The 19,725-nt window shown below is 60.0% G+C and overlaps 2 protein-coding genes across 5 annotated transcripts in view; one reads left to right on the top strand and one right to left on the bottom strand.

Annotated features, from left to right (window-relative positions):
- Positions 1-1,871, bottom strand: part of RAB11FIP5 (RAB11 family interacting protein 5) — a 41,825-nt gene extending 39,954 nt beyond the window's left edge. For all 4 annotated transcript variants that reach the window (XM_042807748.1, XM_042807750.1, XM_042807751.1 and 1 more), the window contains exon 1: positions 1,347-1,871. In XM_042807748.1, the coding sequence (XP_042663682.1) occupies positions 1,347-1,732 (386 nt within the window). In that variant the 5' untranslated portion in view covers positions 1,733-1,871. The remainder of the gene's footprint in view (positions 1-1,346) is intronic.
- Positions 1,872-16,562: 14,691 nt separating this feature from the next.
- On the top strand, positions 16,563-18,969 carry LOC104369361 (T-cell leukemia homeobox protein 3). The gene is made up of 3 exons (XM_033007074.2): positions 16,563-16,824; positions 17,928-18,112; positions 18,682-18,969. Exons 1-3 carry the CDS (start codon positions 16,563-16,565, stop codon positions 18,967-18,969), a joined length of 735 nt encoding a protein of 244 aa, XP_032862965.2.
- Positions 18,970-19,725: the final 756 nt, after the last annotated feature.

Genomic DNA, 19,725 nt, shown 5'->3' with positions numbered 1-19,725 from the left:
CAGCACCGTGACAAACCAGGTCACACCGAGCCGCCGCAGCCACCAGAAAGACAAACCACCGCGGGTATCCGTGCCCCGGCTTCCCAGGAGTGAGAGACCCCGGGGAGGACCCTCCTGGGATGCTGAGGGACCCGGTGGCACCCTGTCCCCTGGGACCCCCTGCCCGGGTTGAGGAAGGATCCCGTGATGCTTTCATCCCCTACATGACTCCATTTGGGGGGACCCTGAGGCACCCCTATCCTCCACACCACCTTTCCTGGAGCACACGTGATGTTCTACCCTCTGCGATGCCCTTCCTGGAGCATCCACGGGCCCTGCGATACCCCGTATCCTGCAATGCCCTTCCCGGGTCATACACGGACCCCGTGCCACCCCGTCCTCTGTGACACCCTTCCCAGGGCACCCACGGACCCTGCGATGCCCCATCCCCCCATGACACCCTTCTTGGTGCCCTGTGATGGTGGATGACCTCCTGCAAAGCCCTTCCCAGACCCCACGACACCCCGCTCCCCGTGACACCCTCCCTAGGGTGCCCACGGACCCGAATCTCCTGCAACGCCCTTCCCAGGGCACGCGCGGTCCCCACGATTCACCCCCCCATGACACCCTTCTGGGGGCACACGGGGACCCTGTGACACCTTCCATCCTGCAAAGCCCTTTCCTGGGACACGCGTGGATCTTGCCACACCCCATCTCCTGCAGTGCCCTTCCTGGGGGTCACGCAGACCCCGTGACACCCCACCCACTGTGACACCCACCCCAGGGGGAACGCGAGGGACCTCACGGCGCCCACCCCGGGGGGGAACGCAAGGGACCCCACGGCGCCCACCCCGGGGGGCACACGCAGACCCACGGCGCCCACCCCGGGGGGAACGCAAGGGACCCCACGGCGCCCACCCCGGGGGGAACGCAAGGGACCCCACGGCGCCCACCCCGGGGGGAATGCAAGGGACCCCACGGCGCCCACCCCGGGGGGGAACGCAAGGGACCCCACGGCGCCCACCCCGGGGGGGAACGCAAGGGACCCCACGGCGCCCACCCCGGGGGGGAACGCAAGGGACCCCACGGCGCCCACCCCGGGGGGGAACGCAAGGGACCCCACGGCGCCCACCCCGGGGGGGAACGCAAGGGACCCCACGGCGCCCACCCCGGGGGGGAACGCAAGGGACCCCACGGCGCCCACCCCGGGGGGCACACGCAGACCCACGGCGCCCACCCCGGGGGGCACACGCAGACCCACGGCGCCCACCCCGGGGGGCACACGCAGACCCACGGCGCCCATCCCAGGGGCCTCCCCGGCTCTACCCCCCACGGGTGTCGGGCTTCGCCCGGCGGGACCCACTCACCGCTCGTGGGGCGTGCGGCCCTGCTGCAGGGCGGGCTCCAGCGGCACCAGGGCCTGGCCCAGGAACCGGTCCATGCCCACCAGCGCCCGGTGCATCACGGTGAGCAGCAGCCCGCCGCGGGCCGGGCCTGCCGGGGGGTTCAGCTCGGGGGGCAGCTCGAAGGCGCACTCCTCCCGCCACTCGGGGCTGCCGGTGCTCTTCTCGGCCACCGAGGTGCTGTACTTCTCGCGGCCCAGCTGGATGATGGTGTAGGCGTCGCTGGTGCCCGGTTTGCCGCCGCCCTTGCACCGCAGCCCGCGGGCCCGCACCACCGTCACCTGGACGTGGGTGGGCAGCCAGGCCGGAGACCCCTCAGCGGGCAGCGCGGCCGCCCGCAGCAGCGCCATGGCGGGAGGCTGAGGAGGGGCCGGGCCGGACAGAACCGGAACGGAACGGAACGGGACGGAACGAACCGAACCGGGACGGACCGGGCCTCGCTCCGCTGCCGCAGCCGGGCCGCAGCGCGAGCGCCACCGGCCGCCCCGCCCCGTCAGGCTCTGACCCCGCCCCCGCGCCCCCTCCCGCCGTAGATCCGCCCCCTCGCAGAGACCACGCCCCGCCCCGCCCCGCCCCGCCCCGCCGGACCCGCGCGGTTTGGGGGGGGGGAGGAGGGAAGCGGGGGCGCGCGCAAGGGGCGGGGCAGCGGAGGGAGGAGGCGGGGCGTGCAGCGGGTGTGCAACGGCGGGGTGTGCAATATATGGGATGTGCCACGGCGGGATGTGCAACGGGGTGGGTGTGCAATATATGGGATGTGCCACGGCGGGATGTGCAACGGGGTGGGTGTGCAATATATGGGATGTGCCACGGCGGGATGTGCAACGGGGTGGGTGTGCAATATATGGGATGTGCCACGGCGGGATGTGCAACGGGGTGGGTGTGCAGCAAGGAGGGTGCAACGGGGGGGATGCGCAACGGGGTGGGTGTGCAGCAAGGAGGGTGCAACGGGGGGGATGCGCAACGGGGTGGGTGTGCAACTAGGAGGGTGCAACGGGGGGGATGCGCAACGGGGTGGGTGTGCAACAAGGAGGGTGCAACGGGGGGGATGCGCAACGGGGTGGGTGTGCAGCAAGGAGGGTGCAACGGGGGGGATGCGCAACGGGGGGGGGGGGGGGTGTGCGACGAGAGGTTGTGCAACGGGGTGGGCGTGCAACAAGGGGGCTGGGGGCGTGCACCGGGGCTGGGTGTGCAAGAGGGATGAGTGTGCAGCGAAGATGAGTGTGCAACGGGGGGGGGGGCGGGGGGGGGGGGGGAGCGTGCAACGAAGATGGGTGTGCACCGGGGATGGGTGCGAAAGGGGAGGGGGCTTACAACAGGGTGGGCGTGGGGCCTGCAACCGGGGGGGCGGGCACCGGGGGTGGAGCGTGCAACAGGGCTGGGTGTGCAACGGGGTGGGCGGGGGGCGTGCACCGGGCCGGGCGCGCAGCGGGCTGTGGCCGCTGCAAAGCCGCGACGGGCCACCCAGTGTGTCGCGATATGTCCCCGGGCGAGCCGGGACGCGTCTCCCTGTCCCGACATCCCGCCGCGCGTGCAAACGTGTTCGTGCCCTGGCTCTGCCCCGTGGCCCCGCCCCGGGGTGTGCGCGCGTGTGCCCGCGAGTTCACGCACGTGCGTGTGGGAGCGTGCGTGTGCAAGCGTGGGCATGCACGGGCATGGGCGAGCGCGCATGGCCATGCACGTGCAAGCCTGAGCAAGTGCTATGTCCATGTGTGTCCATGCATGTGCATGTACTTGCATGCGTGTGCAAGCATGGACGTGTATCCATGCACGTGCAAGCTTGAGCACGTGTGTCTGTTCTGTTAATGTGCATGCATGCATGTACGTGTGTGTCCGTGCATGTGTGTGCATGCTCTTCCATGCATGTGCAAGCATGAGCATGTGTATCCATGCACGTGCAAGCATGGACATGTGTGCCCATGCATGTGCAAGCATGTGCATGTGTGTCCATACATGCGCATGCGCTTGCATGAATGTGCAAGCATGGACATGTGTGTCCACGCATGTGCAAGCTTGAGCATGTGTGTCTGTTCATGTGTGCCCATGCACGTGCAAGCATATGCCTGTGTGTCTGTGCATGTGAGTGCATGCTCTTCCATGCATGTGCAAACATGGGCACGTGTATCCCATGCATGTGCAAGCATGAGCATGTGTGCCCATGGACGTGCAAGCTTGAGCATGTGTGTCCGTTCATGTGTGTGCATGCTCTTCCATGCATGTGCAAGCACGTGCATGTGTCTCCATACATGTGCATGCACTTGCATGCATGTGCAAGCATGGACATGTGTGTCCACGCACGTGCAAGCTTGAGCATGTGTGTCCGTTCGTGTGTGCCCATGCACTCGCAAGCATGTGCACACGTGTCCGTGCATGCGTGTGCAAGCATGAGCGTGTGTATCCCTTCCCGCGCGCCCACGCACCCGCACCCACCTGCAGAGGCGCCTGCAAACACCAGCGTACCCCCTATGGGCACCTGAGCACCCCCTTGCACCCCGGACACGACGCCTCCCCGCGCTGCAGGCCGCTTCACCCCTCAACCCACCCACCCGGGACCGGCTCCCCAGGAGTTGGGGTGGCAGGGGGGTACACACACACACACACACGCGATGGTGAACACCCAGCCACGCACAACCTTTCCCTTTCCCCAGCTTTGCTTCTCCCATTTCCCCCATTCCGCCCCATTCCCCACCCGGCCCCAACACAGCAGTGTCCCCACCAAGGCCCCAACCCTCATCGGCAATTAAAAAACCTCTCCGCTGACCCTAATAACTCCGTCCCCCCACCAAACGCCGGGCCCTCAAGCAAGGTCACGCCGAAGAGCCTTGCCGGGGTGCGCCCCACCGTTTTGGGTGCTCACGGCCCTGGGCCCCGGGGCTTTGATGCCACCGCGATAAGGGACGTTCGGGGCCACCTCGGTTAATGGGACGGGACGGGGCTGCTCTGCTCTATCGCTCCCATCTCCGGCACCCACGGGGAGCGGGGAGGGGGGGGGACGGGGGGACGGACACAGAGGGTTTGGTTTTTTTGGGTTTGGTTTTGGTTTTTTTTGTTTTTTTTTTTTTTTGCCTCCTCTGCTTCGTGTCCACTTCCCCGGAGGTTGTGGGGCTGTCCGTTCCACTCGGCCGTGGGGACGCGGGGTACAATGGTCCCTTGGGGATCCCTGCGTCCCCTTTGGGGGTGCAACATCCCTTCGGGGTCACTCTGTTCCCTTTGGGGGTGCTACACCGTCTTTAGGGTGACTGCGTCCCCTTTGGGGTTTGCTACATCCCCTTTGGGATCCCTGAGTCCCCTTTGGGGGTGCAATATCCCCTTCGGGGTCACTACATCCCCTTTGGGGGTGCAACATCATCTTTAGGGTCACTGCATCCCCTTTGGGATTTGCTACATCCCCTTTGGGATCCCTGCATCCCCTTTGGGGGTGCAACATGCCCTTTGGGGTCACTACATCCCCCTTGGGGGTGCAACATCATCTTTAGGGTCACTGCGTCCCCTTTGGGGTTTGCTACATCCCCTTTGGGATCCCTGAGTCCCCTTTGGGGGTGCAATATCCCCTTCGGGGTCCACACATCCCCTTTGGGATCCCTGTGTCCCCTTTGGGGGTGCAATGTCACCTTTGGGGTCACTGCATCCCCTTTGGGGGTGCAACATCCCCTTTGGGGTCACTACATCCGCCTTGGGGGTGCAACATCATCTTTAGGGTCACTGCGTCCCCTTTGGGATTTACTACATTCCCCTTTGGGATCCCTGTGTCCCCTTTGGGGGTGCAATGTCACCTTTAGGGTCACCTTGCCCTCTTTGGGATTTGCTACAGTCCCTTTGGGATCCCTGCATCCCCTTTTGGGGTGCAACATCACCTTTAGGGTCCCTACATCCCCTTTGGGATCCCTGCATCCCCCTTTGGGGGTGCAATGTCACTTTTGGGGTCACTCTGTCCCCTTTGGGATTTGCTACATCCCCTTTGAGATTCCTGTGTCCCCTCCAGAGTTTCTGTGTCCCCTTTGGGGGTACATCGCCTTTAGGGTCACTATGTCCCCTTTGGGATTTGCTACATCCCCTTTGGGATCCCTGCGTCTCCTTTGGGGGTGCAACTTTCCCTTTGGGGTCCCTACATCCCCTTTGGGATCCCTGTGTCCCCTTTGGGGGTACAACATCACCTTTAGGGTCGCTCTGTCCCCTTTGGGATTAGCTACAGTCCCTTTGGGATCCCTGCGTCTCCTTTGGGGGTGCAACATCACCTTTGGGGTCACTGCATCCCCTTTGGGGGTGCAACGTTATCTTTAGGGTCCCTATGTCCCCTTTGGGATCTCTGCATCCTCCTTTGGGGGTGCAATGTCACCTTTGGGGTCACCCTGTCCCCTTTGGGATTTGCTACATCCCCTTTGAGATTCCTGTGTCCCCTCCAGGGTTGCTGCATCCCCTTTAGGGGTGCAATATCCCCTTTGGGGTCACTATGTCCCCTTTGGGGCTGCTGCACCCCCTTTGGGATTTGCTCTGTCCCCTCTGGGTGTGCAGTGTCCCTTTTGGGGTGGCTACCTCCCCCCTCCGGGATTTGATGCATCCCTTCTGGAATCCCTGTGTCCCCTCTGGGGTTGCTGTGTCCCCTTTGGGATTTGCTGTGTCCCTTTTGGGGTTGCTGTGTCCCTTTTGGGGTTGCTCTGTCCCTTTTGGGGTTGCTGTGTCCCCTTTTGGGATTTGCTCTGTCCCTTTTGGGGTTGTTCTGTCCCTTTTGGGATTTGCTCTGTCCCTTTTGGGGTTGTTCTGTCCCTTTTGGGATTTGTTCTGTCCCTTTTGGGATTTGCTCTGTCCCTTTAGGGGTTGCTGTGTCCCTTTTGGGGTTGCTGTGTCCCTTTTGGGATTTGCTCTGTCCCTTTTGGGGTTGCTCTGTCCCTTTTGGTGTTGCTGTGTCCCTTTTGGTGTTGCTGTGTCCCTTTTGGGGTTGCTGTGTCCCTTTAGGGGTTGCTGTGTCCCCTTTGGGGATTTGCTGTGTCCCTTTTGGGGTTGCTCTGTCCCTTTTGGGGTTGCCCTGTCCCTTTTGGGATTTGCTCTGTCCCTTTTGGGGTTGCCCTGTCCCTTTTGGGGTTGCTGTGTCCCCTCTCCTTGCTTTTGGGGCTTTGCACCGCTCCTGCTCACCCCAAACTGCTGCTACAGAGACCGAAGCCGCTGAGCTCGGGATTAGCCACATTCTACCCCCAAAAGCCCCCGAGGAAGTGCATAAACTGGGGGAAACAGGGAAAAAAAAAAAAAAAAACAAAACTCAGCAACCTATATTTTTGGGATGGGATGCGCTGCCCCGGCCATATTCAAATCTCACATTAAAATATGCTTCATAAAGGAATAAAAAACTACACGAGGAATTTCTTATCGCCCCCGAGACGAACCGAAATCCAATTATCCCTCCAGTCCGGTGCCCGGCCCCGCTCTGCCGGCCGCCTCTTATCCCTCCTCAGCATCTGCTTTTTATTTTGCCTTCTTTTGATTGTTTTTTCCTTTTTTTTTTTTTTTTTTTTGTGCTCTCTGATTATCTCTCCTCTCGCTGCATCTCCTCCTCTCCTCTGCTTTCCATCCTTGTCCCTGTAACTGTTTTTTTTTTCCTGTCTCCCTTCACTTTCCCTGCCCTGCCCTGCTCCCCAGCTCTTATTTATTCATCTCTTTGATTCTTACAGCCGCCTTCGCATTTGAGGCATAAAGAGGTTTTTTAATTACCCCTGAAATCAATGATTTTTTTTTTTTTATCCTTCTCTGGAATCGTGGCGAAAACAGGGGCAAGCTGCAGCGATCACCCTTTGCACCATCCTCAGTGAGCCTGCGCTGGGCTAAATTTTGCTTTAACTTTTGCTTCAACTTTTATTTTTGCTTTAAGTTTAATCTTTGCTTCAACCTTAATTTTTGCTTCAACCTTAATTTTTGCTTTTCATTTTTGCTTTGACTTTAATTTTTGCTTTTCATTTTTGCTTCGACTTTAATTTTTGCTTCAACGTTCATTTTTGCTTTAACTTTAAATTTTGCTTTCCATTTTTGCTCCGACTTTGATTTTTCCTTTAACCTTAATTTTTTTCCTCCAACTGTAATTTTTGCTTAACTCTAATTTTTGCTTCCCTTTCATTTTGTCTTCCTCCAGCCCCGCGGCAGCTATGTGTTTCCCCCAACCCGCTCCTAAATATTGCAGTGCCATCCTTGACGAGGGTCTCGCCTAACCCAGCTTCCTTGGGAGCTGGAAAAATGATGCTAATTACCCGATTTCACCTTTTCCCCCCGACTTTTGGTGCAAAATGCCGCTCTCCATTATGGTGGCCCCAGCAGCACCCAGTGCCGCTCACCCCCCAGGAGCTCCCCAACCCGGAGCTGATCCTTTCCTCCGCGGCGATGGGAAATGCACTGCAAAAAAAAAAAAAAAAAATTGCATTTCCACGAGAGCGGAGCAAAAAGTCGCGGGGAGGCCGCACGACGAGGCGCTTCCCCGGGGCGGGCTTTGCTCTGGGGTGGCAGCGGGTGCCGCTTTGCGTTCATTTTAAAATGGGTGCTGAGACCCGGGGTGGGAACAACTGCACCCTCGCCCCCACAAACATCCTTGGGGTTCGAGGGAAAGGATGAAAGATGAGCCCAAACTGGGGTTGCGCCACCCCGAATCCCCGCACCGGCCATGCGCGTCCCTGCAAATATTCCCGTCGGCCCCCAAAACATCCCCCCTAATTTGGGGGATGGACACATGGCCCGGGACTGACAGCATCACCCAAGCCTCCCCAGGCTCCTTTTTTTTTTTTTTTTTTTTTTTTTTTTAGGGGGGGACACAAGCTGGAAAATGCTCCCTGAAAACGGGTGGCCAAGGGGGATGGTGGGGCTGCTGCAACGATTTCCCACTGCAAAATCCCGGCTGGCAGCGCGGGGATGCCCGGGAACAGAGGGAGGGAGGGGAGGGGGGGGGGGGGGCTGGAGCCAAGACAAATAAAGAGTTCAAATGGGAAACGATTAAAACTAAACTAAACTAAAATAAATCGAAAGCGGGGGAGATAAGACGCGGGCGCCCTCGCTGCCTATTTAACATTCATTGGATTGAATAATCAGGCCTCATTATCTCAAATTGTCTGCATATTTGCCCTCAAAATGCTAATTTGAAAGTTGGCTGCGAGCGCCGTCTGCCTATTTTGACTAAAATATTATTTTGCTTTATTGTGCGTTGTTTGTAGCTCCGGGGGCATTTCCCCTTGCAAACCGAAAGGGAAATAGGAGAAAAAAAAAAAAAAATAGAAAAGAAGGCAAAAAAGAAATAAAAAACCCAACATTTATCAAAAGCCGGCCGGGGAGGGGAGCGGCGCCCTGTTTTGCGTAGAAATGGCATTTTTAGGCCTTCCAGTAAAATTAGAGGCGTTATCAGTTTCTTTTCGGGGATGGACAGTTTATCATTCATCTCGGGAAGGAAAATAGGAGAAATAATTTGCTTTTATTCTGATTGTTTGGCAGAGCGGGGAGGGACGGAGGCCGCCGCTCCCCAGGGGTGTTGTGTCCCCCCCTTTCCCCATCTCCTTGCCCCCCATCACCTCTTCACCCCCCATCTCTGCTTCGGTGGAGGGGGGTGGGGGGTGGGGGAAAAAATCAAAAGCTTTGGGCTTTATCCACCCGATCCCACATGGAAAATCAACCCTGGGCTCCATTTGATCTCCGGGCGGGATTCAGAGCGTCAATCTATTTACATTATTACCCTTTCTAAAAGTCAATCAATAGATAATAAGGTGGAAATAATGGCCAGGAGTTAAACACACACACACCCCCCCCCCAATTCAGGGCCGAGGATTAGGTTTATTGAAGGGCAATTGCTTCGAAATCGTTTCAATCCGGCGTTAGCGATGCCGCGATTCGCTCCTTGGCTTACCCGCAAGGCTGAACGACACATTTGGGATGCAAACCCCACGCTGGGCCCCCCCCCCCCCCCCCGCGACCCCGGCCCCCCCCCCCTCCGGGGTGTTTGCACAGCGAACTGCAATTGTATGGGAGATTAAGGGGGCTCTGCGGGGCTGGGGAGGGGGGGGGGGGGGGGGTAGGCCAGCAAGCCTTGTTGACAGATAAACCTGGAAATCCGTCACCATCAATTCTGCGGGCGCCTCCGGATTTGGCAATGACACCGCTTTTGACTTTCCCGGCTTGGGCAGATGGATGGGGTGGAAGGAGGGGGGGGTGTTTGATTCACTCGCAGATTTTGGGGGGGCAGATGGTAGCGCAAAAATGGGGGGGGGGGAACACACACACACACCCGAGAGGTGCTGTGACAAACCTCAACCCTTCCCATCGCCCCCGCTTGTCCCGTGGGATGGTGGGACCTTGCGGTGCTGCCCAAGGCTGTTGGTTGGTGTTGAGTTTAGGGTTGATCGGTGGGTTTTGGGGAGGGGGGGGGGGGGGGGGCGCTGGTTGGAGGCCACGTGCGTTTCTGTGGGGCACGCAGGGCGGTGACGGTGTCCTTGGGTTGCCCTTGGCTCGCTGGTAGGCGTGGTGGGACCGTGCTTGGCTGGAGATGGTCCCCAGTGTCATCCAAAAGCTCAGCCAGAGCTCGCATGGCCAATGGTGCCACCGTGCATGGAGAGGAGACAGGTTGTCACCATCCACCAGGACCCCCTTTATCCACGCAGTGTCTTGGGAGAAACCTCCTGGCCCTGGGGTGTCCCACCCTGGTGTGTCCCATCCTGATGTCCCATCCCAGCGTGTCCCACCCTGGTGTGTCCCATCCCAGCAAGTCCCATCCTTGTGTGTCCCATCCTGATGTCCCACCCCAGTGTGTCCCATCCCAGTGTGTCCTATCCTGATGTCCCATCCTGGTGTGTCCCATCCCAGAATGTCCCACCCTGGTGTGTCCCATCTTGATGTCCCATCCCAGTGTGTCCCATCCTGATGTCCCACCCCAGTGTGTCCCATCCCAGTGTGTCCCATCCTGATGTCCCATCCCAGTATGTCCCATCCCAGCGTGTCCCACCCTGGTGTGTCCCATTCTGCTGACCCATCCCAGCATGTCCCATCCTTGTGTGTCCCATCCTGATGTCCCATCCCAGTGTGTCCCATCCCAGCGTGTCCCATCCCAGCATGTCCCACCCTGGTGTGTCCCATCTTGATGTCCCATCCCAGTGTGTCCCATCCTGATGTCCCACCCCAGCATGTCCCACCCTGGCGTGTCCCATCCTGATGTCCCATCCCAGCATGTCCCACCCTGGCGTGTCCCATCCTGATGTCCCATCCCAGTATGTCCCATCCTGGTGTGTCCCACATGTCCCACCCCAGTGTTTCCCACCTTGGTGTGTCCCATCCTGATGTCCCACCCCAGTGTGTCCCAGCTCAGTGTCCCATCCCAGCCTGGTGTCCCTCACCCCGCTGTCCCACCCCAGTGTCCCCCCACCCCGGTGTCCCCCCACCCCAATGTGCCCCATCCCACTGTCCCAGCCTGGTGTGTCCCCCACCTTGCAGTCCCAGACCAGTGTCCCCCATCCTGCTGTCCCATCCCACTATGTCCCAACCCGGTGTCCCCCACCCTGTTGTCCCAGCCAGGTGTCCCCCATCCCAGTCTGCTGCCCCCCAACCCGGTGCCCCTCACCCCATGTGTCCCCCATCCCATTTCCACCACCCCACTGCCCCCACCCCATGTCCCCCTCCCCACTGTCCCCCAGCCCCATGTACCCCACCCAGTGTCCCCACCCTGTGTCCCCCCCCATGACCCCCCCCATGTCCCCCATCCTGCTGTCACCCATCCCGTGTCCCCCTCCATGTCCCCCCCGTATCCCCCAGCCCCGTGTCCCCCCCCATGACCCCTCTCCTTGTCCCCCCTTGTGTACCCCCCATGTTCCCCAACCCCGTGTCCCCCACCCCCTGACCCCCCATGTCCCCCCCCGTAGCCCCCATTCCGTGGCCCCCACCCCACGTACCCCCCTGCATCACCCACCCCACTGTCCCCCATCGCGTGTCCCCCCTCTGTGTCCCCCACCCCACTGTCCCCCAGCCCCATGTCCCCCACCCAGTGTCCCCCCCCGTGTCCTCCAGCCTCGTGTCCCTCACCCAGTGACCCCCCCATGTTCCCCACCCCAAGTCCCCCACCCCGTGTCCCCCCTCATGTCCCTCTGCCGTGTCCACCCCCGTATCCCTCAGCCCCGTGTCCCCCACCCAGTGACCCCCCATGTCCCCCACCCCGTGTGTCCCCCCGTGTCCTCCAGCCCCGTGTCCCCCACCCCGTGTCCCCCCACATTTCCCCACCCCATGTCCCCCACCCCGTGCCCCCCCTCATGTCCCTCTGCCGTGTCCCCCCCCCGTGTCCTCCAGCCCCGTGTCCCCCACCCAGTGACCCCCCCATGTCCCCCACGCGTGTGTCGTCCCGTCCCCCCCCCCCCCCCCCCCCCCCCGTTGCTCCAGCCGGTGTCCCAGCGCGGTCGGGCAGTGGCCTCTGGCGGTCAGCGCGGGAATGGCCCCACCGGGACCCCCCCGGAACCCCCCCCCGGGACTCCACTGAGACCCCCCGGGACCCTGCCCACTGGGGTACCTCCCAACCGGGAGCCTCATTAACTGGGAGCCCTTTAACTGGGGAGTTTGCTAACTGGGATCCCCAGTAACCGGGCTCTCTGATGAGTACTGGTACTCTCAGGAGGAGCTACGTTAACTGGCGTCCCCACTAATTAGCAGCCTGATAATTAGGATGTTCGGACCCTCTTTAACAGGCAGCCTGCTGACTGGAATTGTGCTGACTGGGACGCCTGTTAACTGGGATCCCTGCTAAATGGGATGCTCGCTAACTGGGACCTCCACTAGCTTGCAGGCTTGCTAACTGGGACCCCGCTGGCTGGGAACCCCCCTGACTGGGATACTCACTACCTGGGATGCTCGCTAACTGGGATAGCTGCTACTGGGGATGCTCGCTAACTGGGATAGCTGCTACTGGGGATGCTCGCTAACTGGGATAGCTGCTACTGGGGATGCTCGCTAACTGGGATAGCTGCTACTGGGGATGCTCAGTAACTGGGATAGCTGCTACTGGGGATGCTCACTAACTGGGATAGCTGCTACTGGGGATGCTCAGTAACTGGGATAGCTGCTACTGGGGATGCTCACTAACTGGGATACCTGCTACTGGGGATGCTCTCTAACTGGGATAGCTGCTACTGGGGATGCTCACTAACTGGGATAGCTGCTACTGGGGATGCTCAGTAACTGGGATAGCTGCTACTGGGGATGCTCACTAACTGGGATAGCTGCTACTGGGGATGCTCGCTAACTGGGATAGCTGCTACTGGGGATGCTCACTAACTGGGATACTCACCAACTGGGCTCCTCACTCACTGGGATCCTGCTAATTGGGATACTCTCTAACTGGGATGCTCACCAGCTGGGATGCCCACTGACTGGGATCCTCACCAACTGGGATCCTCACTCACTGGGATCCTGCTAATTGGGATACTCTCTAACTGGGATGCTCACCAGCTGGGATGCCCACTGACTGGGATCCTCACCAACTGGGATCCTCACTCACTGGGATCCTGCTAATTGGGATACTCTCTAACTGGGATGCTCACCAGCTGGGATGCCCACTGACTGGGATCCTCACCAACTGGGATCCTCACTCACTGGGATCCTGCTAACTGGGATACTCACTAACTGGGAAGCCTGGTAACTGGGATGCCCACCAATTGGGATGCCTCTTAACTGGTACGCTCACTGTCAGTGGTGCTTGCTAACTGGGATCCCCACTAACTGGAGTGCTCTTGGGTCTGGGAAGGTCAGAGATGCTCAGCACTTTGGGTGCCTTCAGGAATCGGTCCCAGAGGCACCGAGCAGCAGACTTTTTGCTGGAAGCAGCTGCTTTGCCACCACCAACATCCCAAAAAGCTCTGGTACGGAGCGGGACCAAAGCAGAGTGAACAGGGGCAGGATTTGTCCTTAGCCACGAACCCCACGAGCCACAGCTCTAAAAAGCAGAAAGAGGGAAGATTATGGAAAAAAAAAAACAAAACAAAAACAAAAACAAAAACAAACCACAACCCCAAACAAATACCAGTTTTCCTTCAAGTGCATGGAAAAGTGCAAAACCTTTAAATATAGACCCTCCTGCTTCAATTCTTGAAGGCTTTTCTATAACCCACTTGTCTGCTGGGGGGGGATCCATCCCAGTCCCAGGGGGCCCCATCCCAGTCCCGGGGGGCCCCATCCGAGTCCTGGGGGGCCCCATCCCAGTCCCAGGGGGACCCATCCCAGTGCCGAGCCACCCAGCTCTGCTGAAGGACTCCCCCACTTCGGGACACAACCTATTTCAGCCCATATCATGCAGCTATGGATGTTATTATTCGCAGAAACTCCTCTGTTGGAGCTCTCAACCTCCAAGAGCTCCTGGGCAAGGAGTTTACCAGGTCAACCACTCTCAAGGTTTAAAAAAATAAGCTCTTTTTCTTTCTTTTTTTTTTCTGCCTTTGCACCCCCAGCAGTGGTGGTGACCTGTGCACGTAGGAGTCCTGCTTGAGAAAATCTCCCTAGAGCTGGGTCAAGTCTATCAAGGGAAGAAGCGGAGCTGCATATCTTAGGATGCTTAAGGGAGGGCGTCGCTCGGCGCCCCAAATCCGGGTGCTGAGGATTTAATAACAAGAAAGGAAAAATTGATTTAATTGCAGGGGGAGGGGAATCTGTGATTCAGATAAAATGATCCCCCGGACCAAGGATCAGGCCTGGATCCTCCTCAGCCACTTGATGGCAGCGGGTGTCCAAACACTTTGGTTTTGTTTGTTTGTTTGTTTTTTTTTTTTTTTTCTCAATAATTTCAACTAAAGTGGTAGAAAATACCCCTTTTCCCTACAAATTGTGGGTATCCGTAGGCCCCCACCCCAGCCCCCTGCACAGGACTGACGCGGCGTACTGACAAGCAGATGCAAAGGGATTTTGTGCTAGAGCAAGAGCCGGGAGGGATGGACGGACAGACAACAGCCAGACAGAGGGATGCTACAGGACAGGGGATGGACGTGAGCAGAGGGGGGGCCCTGGGGTGACTCCTGAGGCTGTTGGGGGCAGGGGGGTGACCCTGGAGTCCCCATTCCTCTGCAGACCGACAATCCACACCCTGCCCAGACAGCCGGGCCCTCGGGCTAATGAGCAGCATTGTTATTAATTAGCTCAGGAGCCGGAGCCCTAGGGGCAATTTTGCCTCAAAATTAGGCAGGAGCCATCCCTGGGTTTACATCCCGGTTCTGGAGCTGGATCTGCTGAAAGGAGACTCTCAGTTTGTGGGCAGCAACACCCCCCCCCCCCCCCCATTCCAGCCCTCCCATGCTCCTTGCACAGCATCACCCCCCTAAATTACTAACACCAGCCCCCCTCATTTCTCCAGGACAGGGTTTTTCCACCTGGCTTGTCCCAAAGCACCGCTGGGTACCAGTATCCCCATTTTGCCCCCGTACCACCTGGATCCCAACCCCGCGGGTGCCCTTAGCATCCCTTCCATCCCCATCTTGGGGCCACCCCACTGCCTGGGGGTGCTGGGAAGGGGTGTTTGCTGAGCTCCATCAAACAGAAAGAGAGGAAAAAGGGAATAAAAAAAGGGAAAACACCTCCTAACCAAACACTCCCGAACCCACGGAGCCCCGGCGGGGGCCTGTTGCCTTTTTATCTCGGCCTTTTCAAGACTGTAATTAAGAACTCATAACGCCAAATCTGCCGCCCTTTCATCTCTGCGCCCCCCCCCCCACCAGGGGCCTTTATTTGCCCCCACCACGGTGGCTGCGGGGTGATGCCCCACCCCGGGATGAGCTGGGATCACCGCCAGCACGGTGCCCACCGTGGGTTTTTTAGGTTTTTTTTTGCTGTAAAAACACCCCCCCCGGGGAACCTTCACCTGCTGGTACCAGGCTCGGACGTGCTCCGGTACCGTAGAACCGGGGGGGGGGGGTCCCCATCCCCAGGGTGGCCACGCAGCTGCTCAGCAGAGGATGCTCCCCGCCGGGACCAAGCCCCGTAATGACTTTCTCAGCACCGGTGGGATATTTTTGGGGGGTGGGGGGGCTTGTTTTTTCCCAGCTTGGTGGGGGGACGGGGTACGTGGAGCTCCACATGCATGTGCTGGGTCCTGGGGAACCTCGTGAAAGCCGAGCTCGGGGGGGGGGGGGGTTGCTGCGGTGCAGATGTGAACCCCCGACTCCCCCGCGCCCCATTTCCTCCCCAATAAACCCCCCGAGCCCCAGTGGAGTCCTTTGACCGGGGCTGGCTCCCCCGCCGCGCCCGGCCCGAGGTGTGACTTTTCCCAGCTCATTAGGAAAAGCCACGGGATTTTAAGGATCTCAGACCCTAATGACCATCTGAATCCCATCAGCCGAGAGGGGTGAGCTGAGGGGGGTGAAGGGACAGCCCCCCCCCTTCCCCCCCCCCCCCCCACCTCTGCCACTGCCTCTCCGAGCATCCCTGGTCCTGTCCCTTCACCTCACTGGTCCCGTGGTGTATTATGCCCCCCCCCCCCCCCCCAAAAAAAAGCAGCTGTGCAGTGGGGTGCATGCTGGTGCGATGAACTCATAGCACCACGGGGGACCCCGAAACCCCCCCAGGGGCTTTGGTGGCCTTGGGGTGACACTAGCTGTCCCGTGGTATCCCCTGGACACCTGGATCCTCCTTGCCTGAGTATTTCAAGGCCAAAGTCACCCTGGGAGGGGGGACAGGGATCTCCACCCTGGGGGAGGACACACGGGGGTCTCCACCCCAGGGGTAGGGAGACTTGGGGGGGTACCCCAGTCGAGGGCAGGGGGACATAAAGGAGGGGGGGAAAAGCCCCATGGAGGTCAGGGGGACATAAAGGAGGGGGGGAAAAGCCCCATGGAGGTCAGGGGGACATGGAGGGTGGGGGGACGCAACCCCATGGAGGGCAGGGGGGCATGGAGGGGGTGAGCGTGACAGCCCAATGCAGGGCAGGGGGACATGGCGGGGGGGTGGGGGGTGAAGACAACGACAGCCCCATGGGGCGCAGGGGGACATAGAGGGGGGGGGATGACAGCACCGGGGGGGGGGGACGGACATGGAGGGGCCACGGGCGATGCCGTCGGTCCCTGCCCGCCCCATCCCGCCCCGTCCCCTCCGCCCACCCGCCCCGGTGTCCTCGGGAGGGACGAGAGTCCCGCGGGGGCCGGTCGGGGCGGTCGTATAAAACCGGGTGACACGTTCCCGAGCAAACCACCCCACCCCCCCCAACCCGCCATGCCCACCCCGGTCCCACCGTCCCCCGGCCAGGGCTTCACCATCGCGGCGCTGCTGGGACACGTCTCCCCCCCCCCTCCTCCTCCTCCTCCTCCTCCGCCGCCGCCGCTTTGGGGACCCCCCTCTTTTGGGGTCCCCCCCGTTGCCGGACCCACCGTTGCCGCCGCCCGGGTCCTGCCGCCGCCGCCCGCCGCCCCCCGCCCGCTCTGCTCCGCCTGTTGCGGGCCCCCCCCCGGCTGGGCCACCCGGTTCGGGGCAACAGGTACCGCTGGACACCCCCCCCTTTCCCTCCCCCCCGAGATCCCCCCATCCGCGGGGACACCCCAAAATGGGGACCTGAACCCCCCCTTGCCCACGGGGACATGCCCAAAGGGTGATCTCCTTCCACCTCCTCAAAGGGTTCCCCTCCAAAGGGGGGGGGGGGGTGGGGGGGGTGGTCTCCAAGGAGGACCTGAAGCCACCTTTCTTACGGGGACACCCCCAAACGGGGACCTTCGTCGACCTCTCCAAGGGGGGGACCCCGCTCAAGGGATCCTCTTCTAGGGGGACTGCTGCCCGCCTGTCCCATGGGGACACCCCCCCAAAATGGGGACCCGAACCCCCCTCTCGCTCACAGGGACAACCCCAAAGGGTGATCTCCTTCCACCTCCTCAAGGGGACCCACTCCGTGTCTCCAACGAGGACCTGAAGCCGTAGGAGACATCTCCAAATTGGGGGGGGAGGACACTGCCTTTCACCTCTCCAACGAGGGAACCCACGCCCACCTCTTCTGGGGGACCCTTCCAAAGGGGATCTCTTCCAGAGGGACCCATGCCCGTCTCTCCTGAGACCCCCCTCAAATGGGGGAGCCTCCTTTCACCGTTCATCCCTTGGCCACCTCAGCAAATGGGGGACTTCTCCCCCAAAGGAACCTCTCCGATGGGGGACCCCTGTCTACCGCTCCCTGGGAGATGGCTCCAAATGGGGGACCTCCTCTGCCTCCCCCCAAAGGAGATCTCTCCAACAAGGACCTTCTTCTGCCCCTCCAAATGGGACCCTCTGGCCTCTCGCAGGGGGACATCTACAAATGGGGGAGCTCCTTCCACCTCTTCAAGGGGACCCCCTCCAAAGGGGTTCTCTCCAAGAGGGACTTGTATCCACCTCTCCAAGGAGATTCTCTGCAAACGGGGGCCCACCACCCACCTCTTCAAATAGGGGATCCCCTCCAAAGACACCCTTTTGCCTCTTTAAAAGGGACACCTCCAGTTGGGAAGATCCCTTCTGCCTCTCCAGGAAATGATATTCCAAGGGGGGACTCCACTCTAAAGGGGATCCCTCCAAGGGTTCCTCTCCACCTCGACCTCCCCTCTCTTGTCTTGCCTCCAGGCTTCCTGATCTCCAAGTGCTGCTACCCCGTCTTCAAAGCCAAGACCAGCAAAGCCAAGCGAGTCCGGACCATCTTCACCAGTGACCAGCTGGACCGGTTGGAGAAGGAGTTTGCACGGCAGCAGTACATGGTGGGCACGGAGAGGTGCCTGCTCGCCTCCTCCCTGCACCTCACTGAAGAGCAGGTGAGCCCCACCACGCTCCAGCACCACTTTACCCCAACCAGCAAGTCCAGGGAGGCCCCAAAACCTGTGTGGCAACGGGTGGGACCCTCAGCCCCAGGGCAGAAGCCGTGTTGGGGGAGTAACTCCAAATAGTTTACGTTAAAAGGGTGGAGGATCGCAGACGGGGAAACTGAGTCACAAAGTGGCTGTCTTAGAGCCACGTTGGAAGGGTTGACATTGTGTCCAGCTTAAGGCTGGATCTTCTCAACCACTGTTAAAAGGGTGGAGGATCGCAGATGGGGAAACTGAGTCACAAAGTGGCTGTCTTAGAGCCACATTGGAGGGGTTGACATTGTGTCCAGCTTAAGGCTGGATCTTCTCAACCACGGGAAGGTCCCAGCTAAGCTCTTGGGTTGCAGGGAACAGTTTTTCATCTCACTGGGGACAGAGTGTGGAAGTCCTGGCCGGCAAGGGAATATCTGAGGCTGCAGGCACCTAAGGGTTTGTTGCCTGAGCCATGGGGGGTTTAGCAGGAGTCCACGGTCCATGGAGAAGCCAGGTTTGAAAGCCAAACTCGACCTCTTCCTAAGGTGAAAGTCTGGTTCCAAAATCGGAGGATCAAGTGGAGGAAACAAAGCCTGGCACAGCAACAAGCCCAAGTGGCCAAAATGGGTTTGACCACCCCGCAGAGGAGCCCCGACTCGCAGAGCCACCCCGGCAAGGAGGACAAGGACTTCCCAGCGGAGTTGGAGGATGGGCGGGAGGACACGACCTCGTCCCCCGGCTCGGGGACAGCACCCGCACAGACTGGCGACGAGGAGCTGCCGAATCGCCCCGTCGGGCTGCTTTTCCGTGCATATCATATGAACGTTTCATAGCAGAGAGCCTGTCTAATATAGACGGGGCACCAGTTCCTATTTTTTTTTTTTTTTTTTGCCGCGGGAAAATAAATTATTTATGCAACTCTCGGGCTCATCTTTCGGGAGGAGGAGGAACGCCACATGCCTGCAGTGGCAGCAAGCGTTCGGTGGGGGCTTGGTGGTGGGAACAAGCCCTGGAGGTCTGGGGGAGTGGGGGGGTTCCCTGCACACACAGCCCCCCCCCCCCCCCAAACAATCAGCCCCATAGCCAGGCTCATCCCAAAGGCGCTGGGTGCTCAGATATCTCCTTGTGCTCTAAAACAGCTCAGGACCTTGACAGAGCCGAGGTCCTTGTAGAGCACTTCCATCCTGTGGTCCACCCATCTCCCATCTCGCAGCTCACGTCCCAACCCAGTGATGGCATCCAGCTCTCCGGGGCTTTTGGAGGCAGGAAAATAGGGAAAAAAAATACCTGGAGAGCAGAGCTGGTGGTGGCTTTGTGAGCTGGGCACCTGGGGTGCCGCCTCAGGTGGGCAAGGATTAGCCAGGTTTTAATTTTAATTGCTCGGCCTTGCTTAGGCAGATGTAGGAGGTTTAAAATCCGGCAGGTTTGGGCCGGCTGCTGGCCTGGGGGTGAGCCAAGGGTGGGCTCCGTGGGGAGCTCCGGGCAAGGATGCAAAGCAAGCGACTACCAGCAAGAGGAAAAGCAGCAACGGGGACATCTGGGTGCTCCCCTGGGCAGCACCAGCTCCTGCTAACTGTATTTTCTCCACG

This window comes from Tyto alba, unplaced genomic scaffold (genome assembly GCF_018691265.1).
Source record: "Tyto alba isolate M040663 unplaced genomic scaffold, T.alba_DEE_v4.0 Super-Scaffold_6, whole genome shotgun sequence".
In the NCBI taxonomy this organism is placed as follows: domain Eukaryota; kingdom Metazoa; phylum Chordata; class Aves; order Strigiformes; family Tytonidae; genus Tyto; species Tyto alba.
The sequence above is the reverse complement of the archived record's forward strand: the minus strand, read 5'-3'. Positions and strand labels throughout refer to the sequence as shown.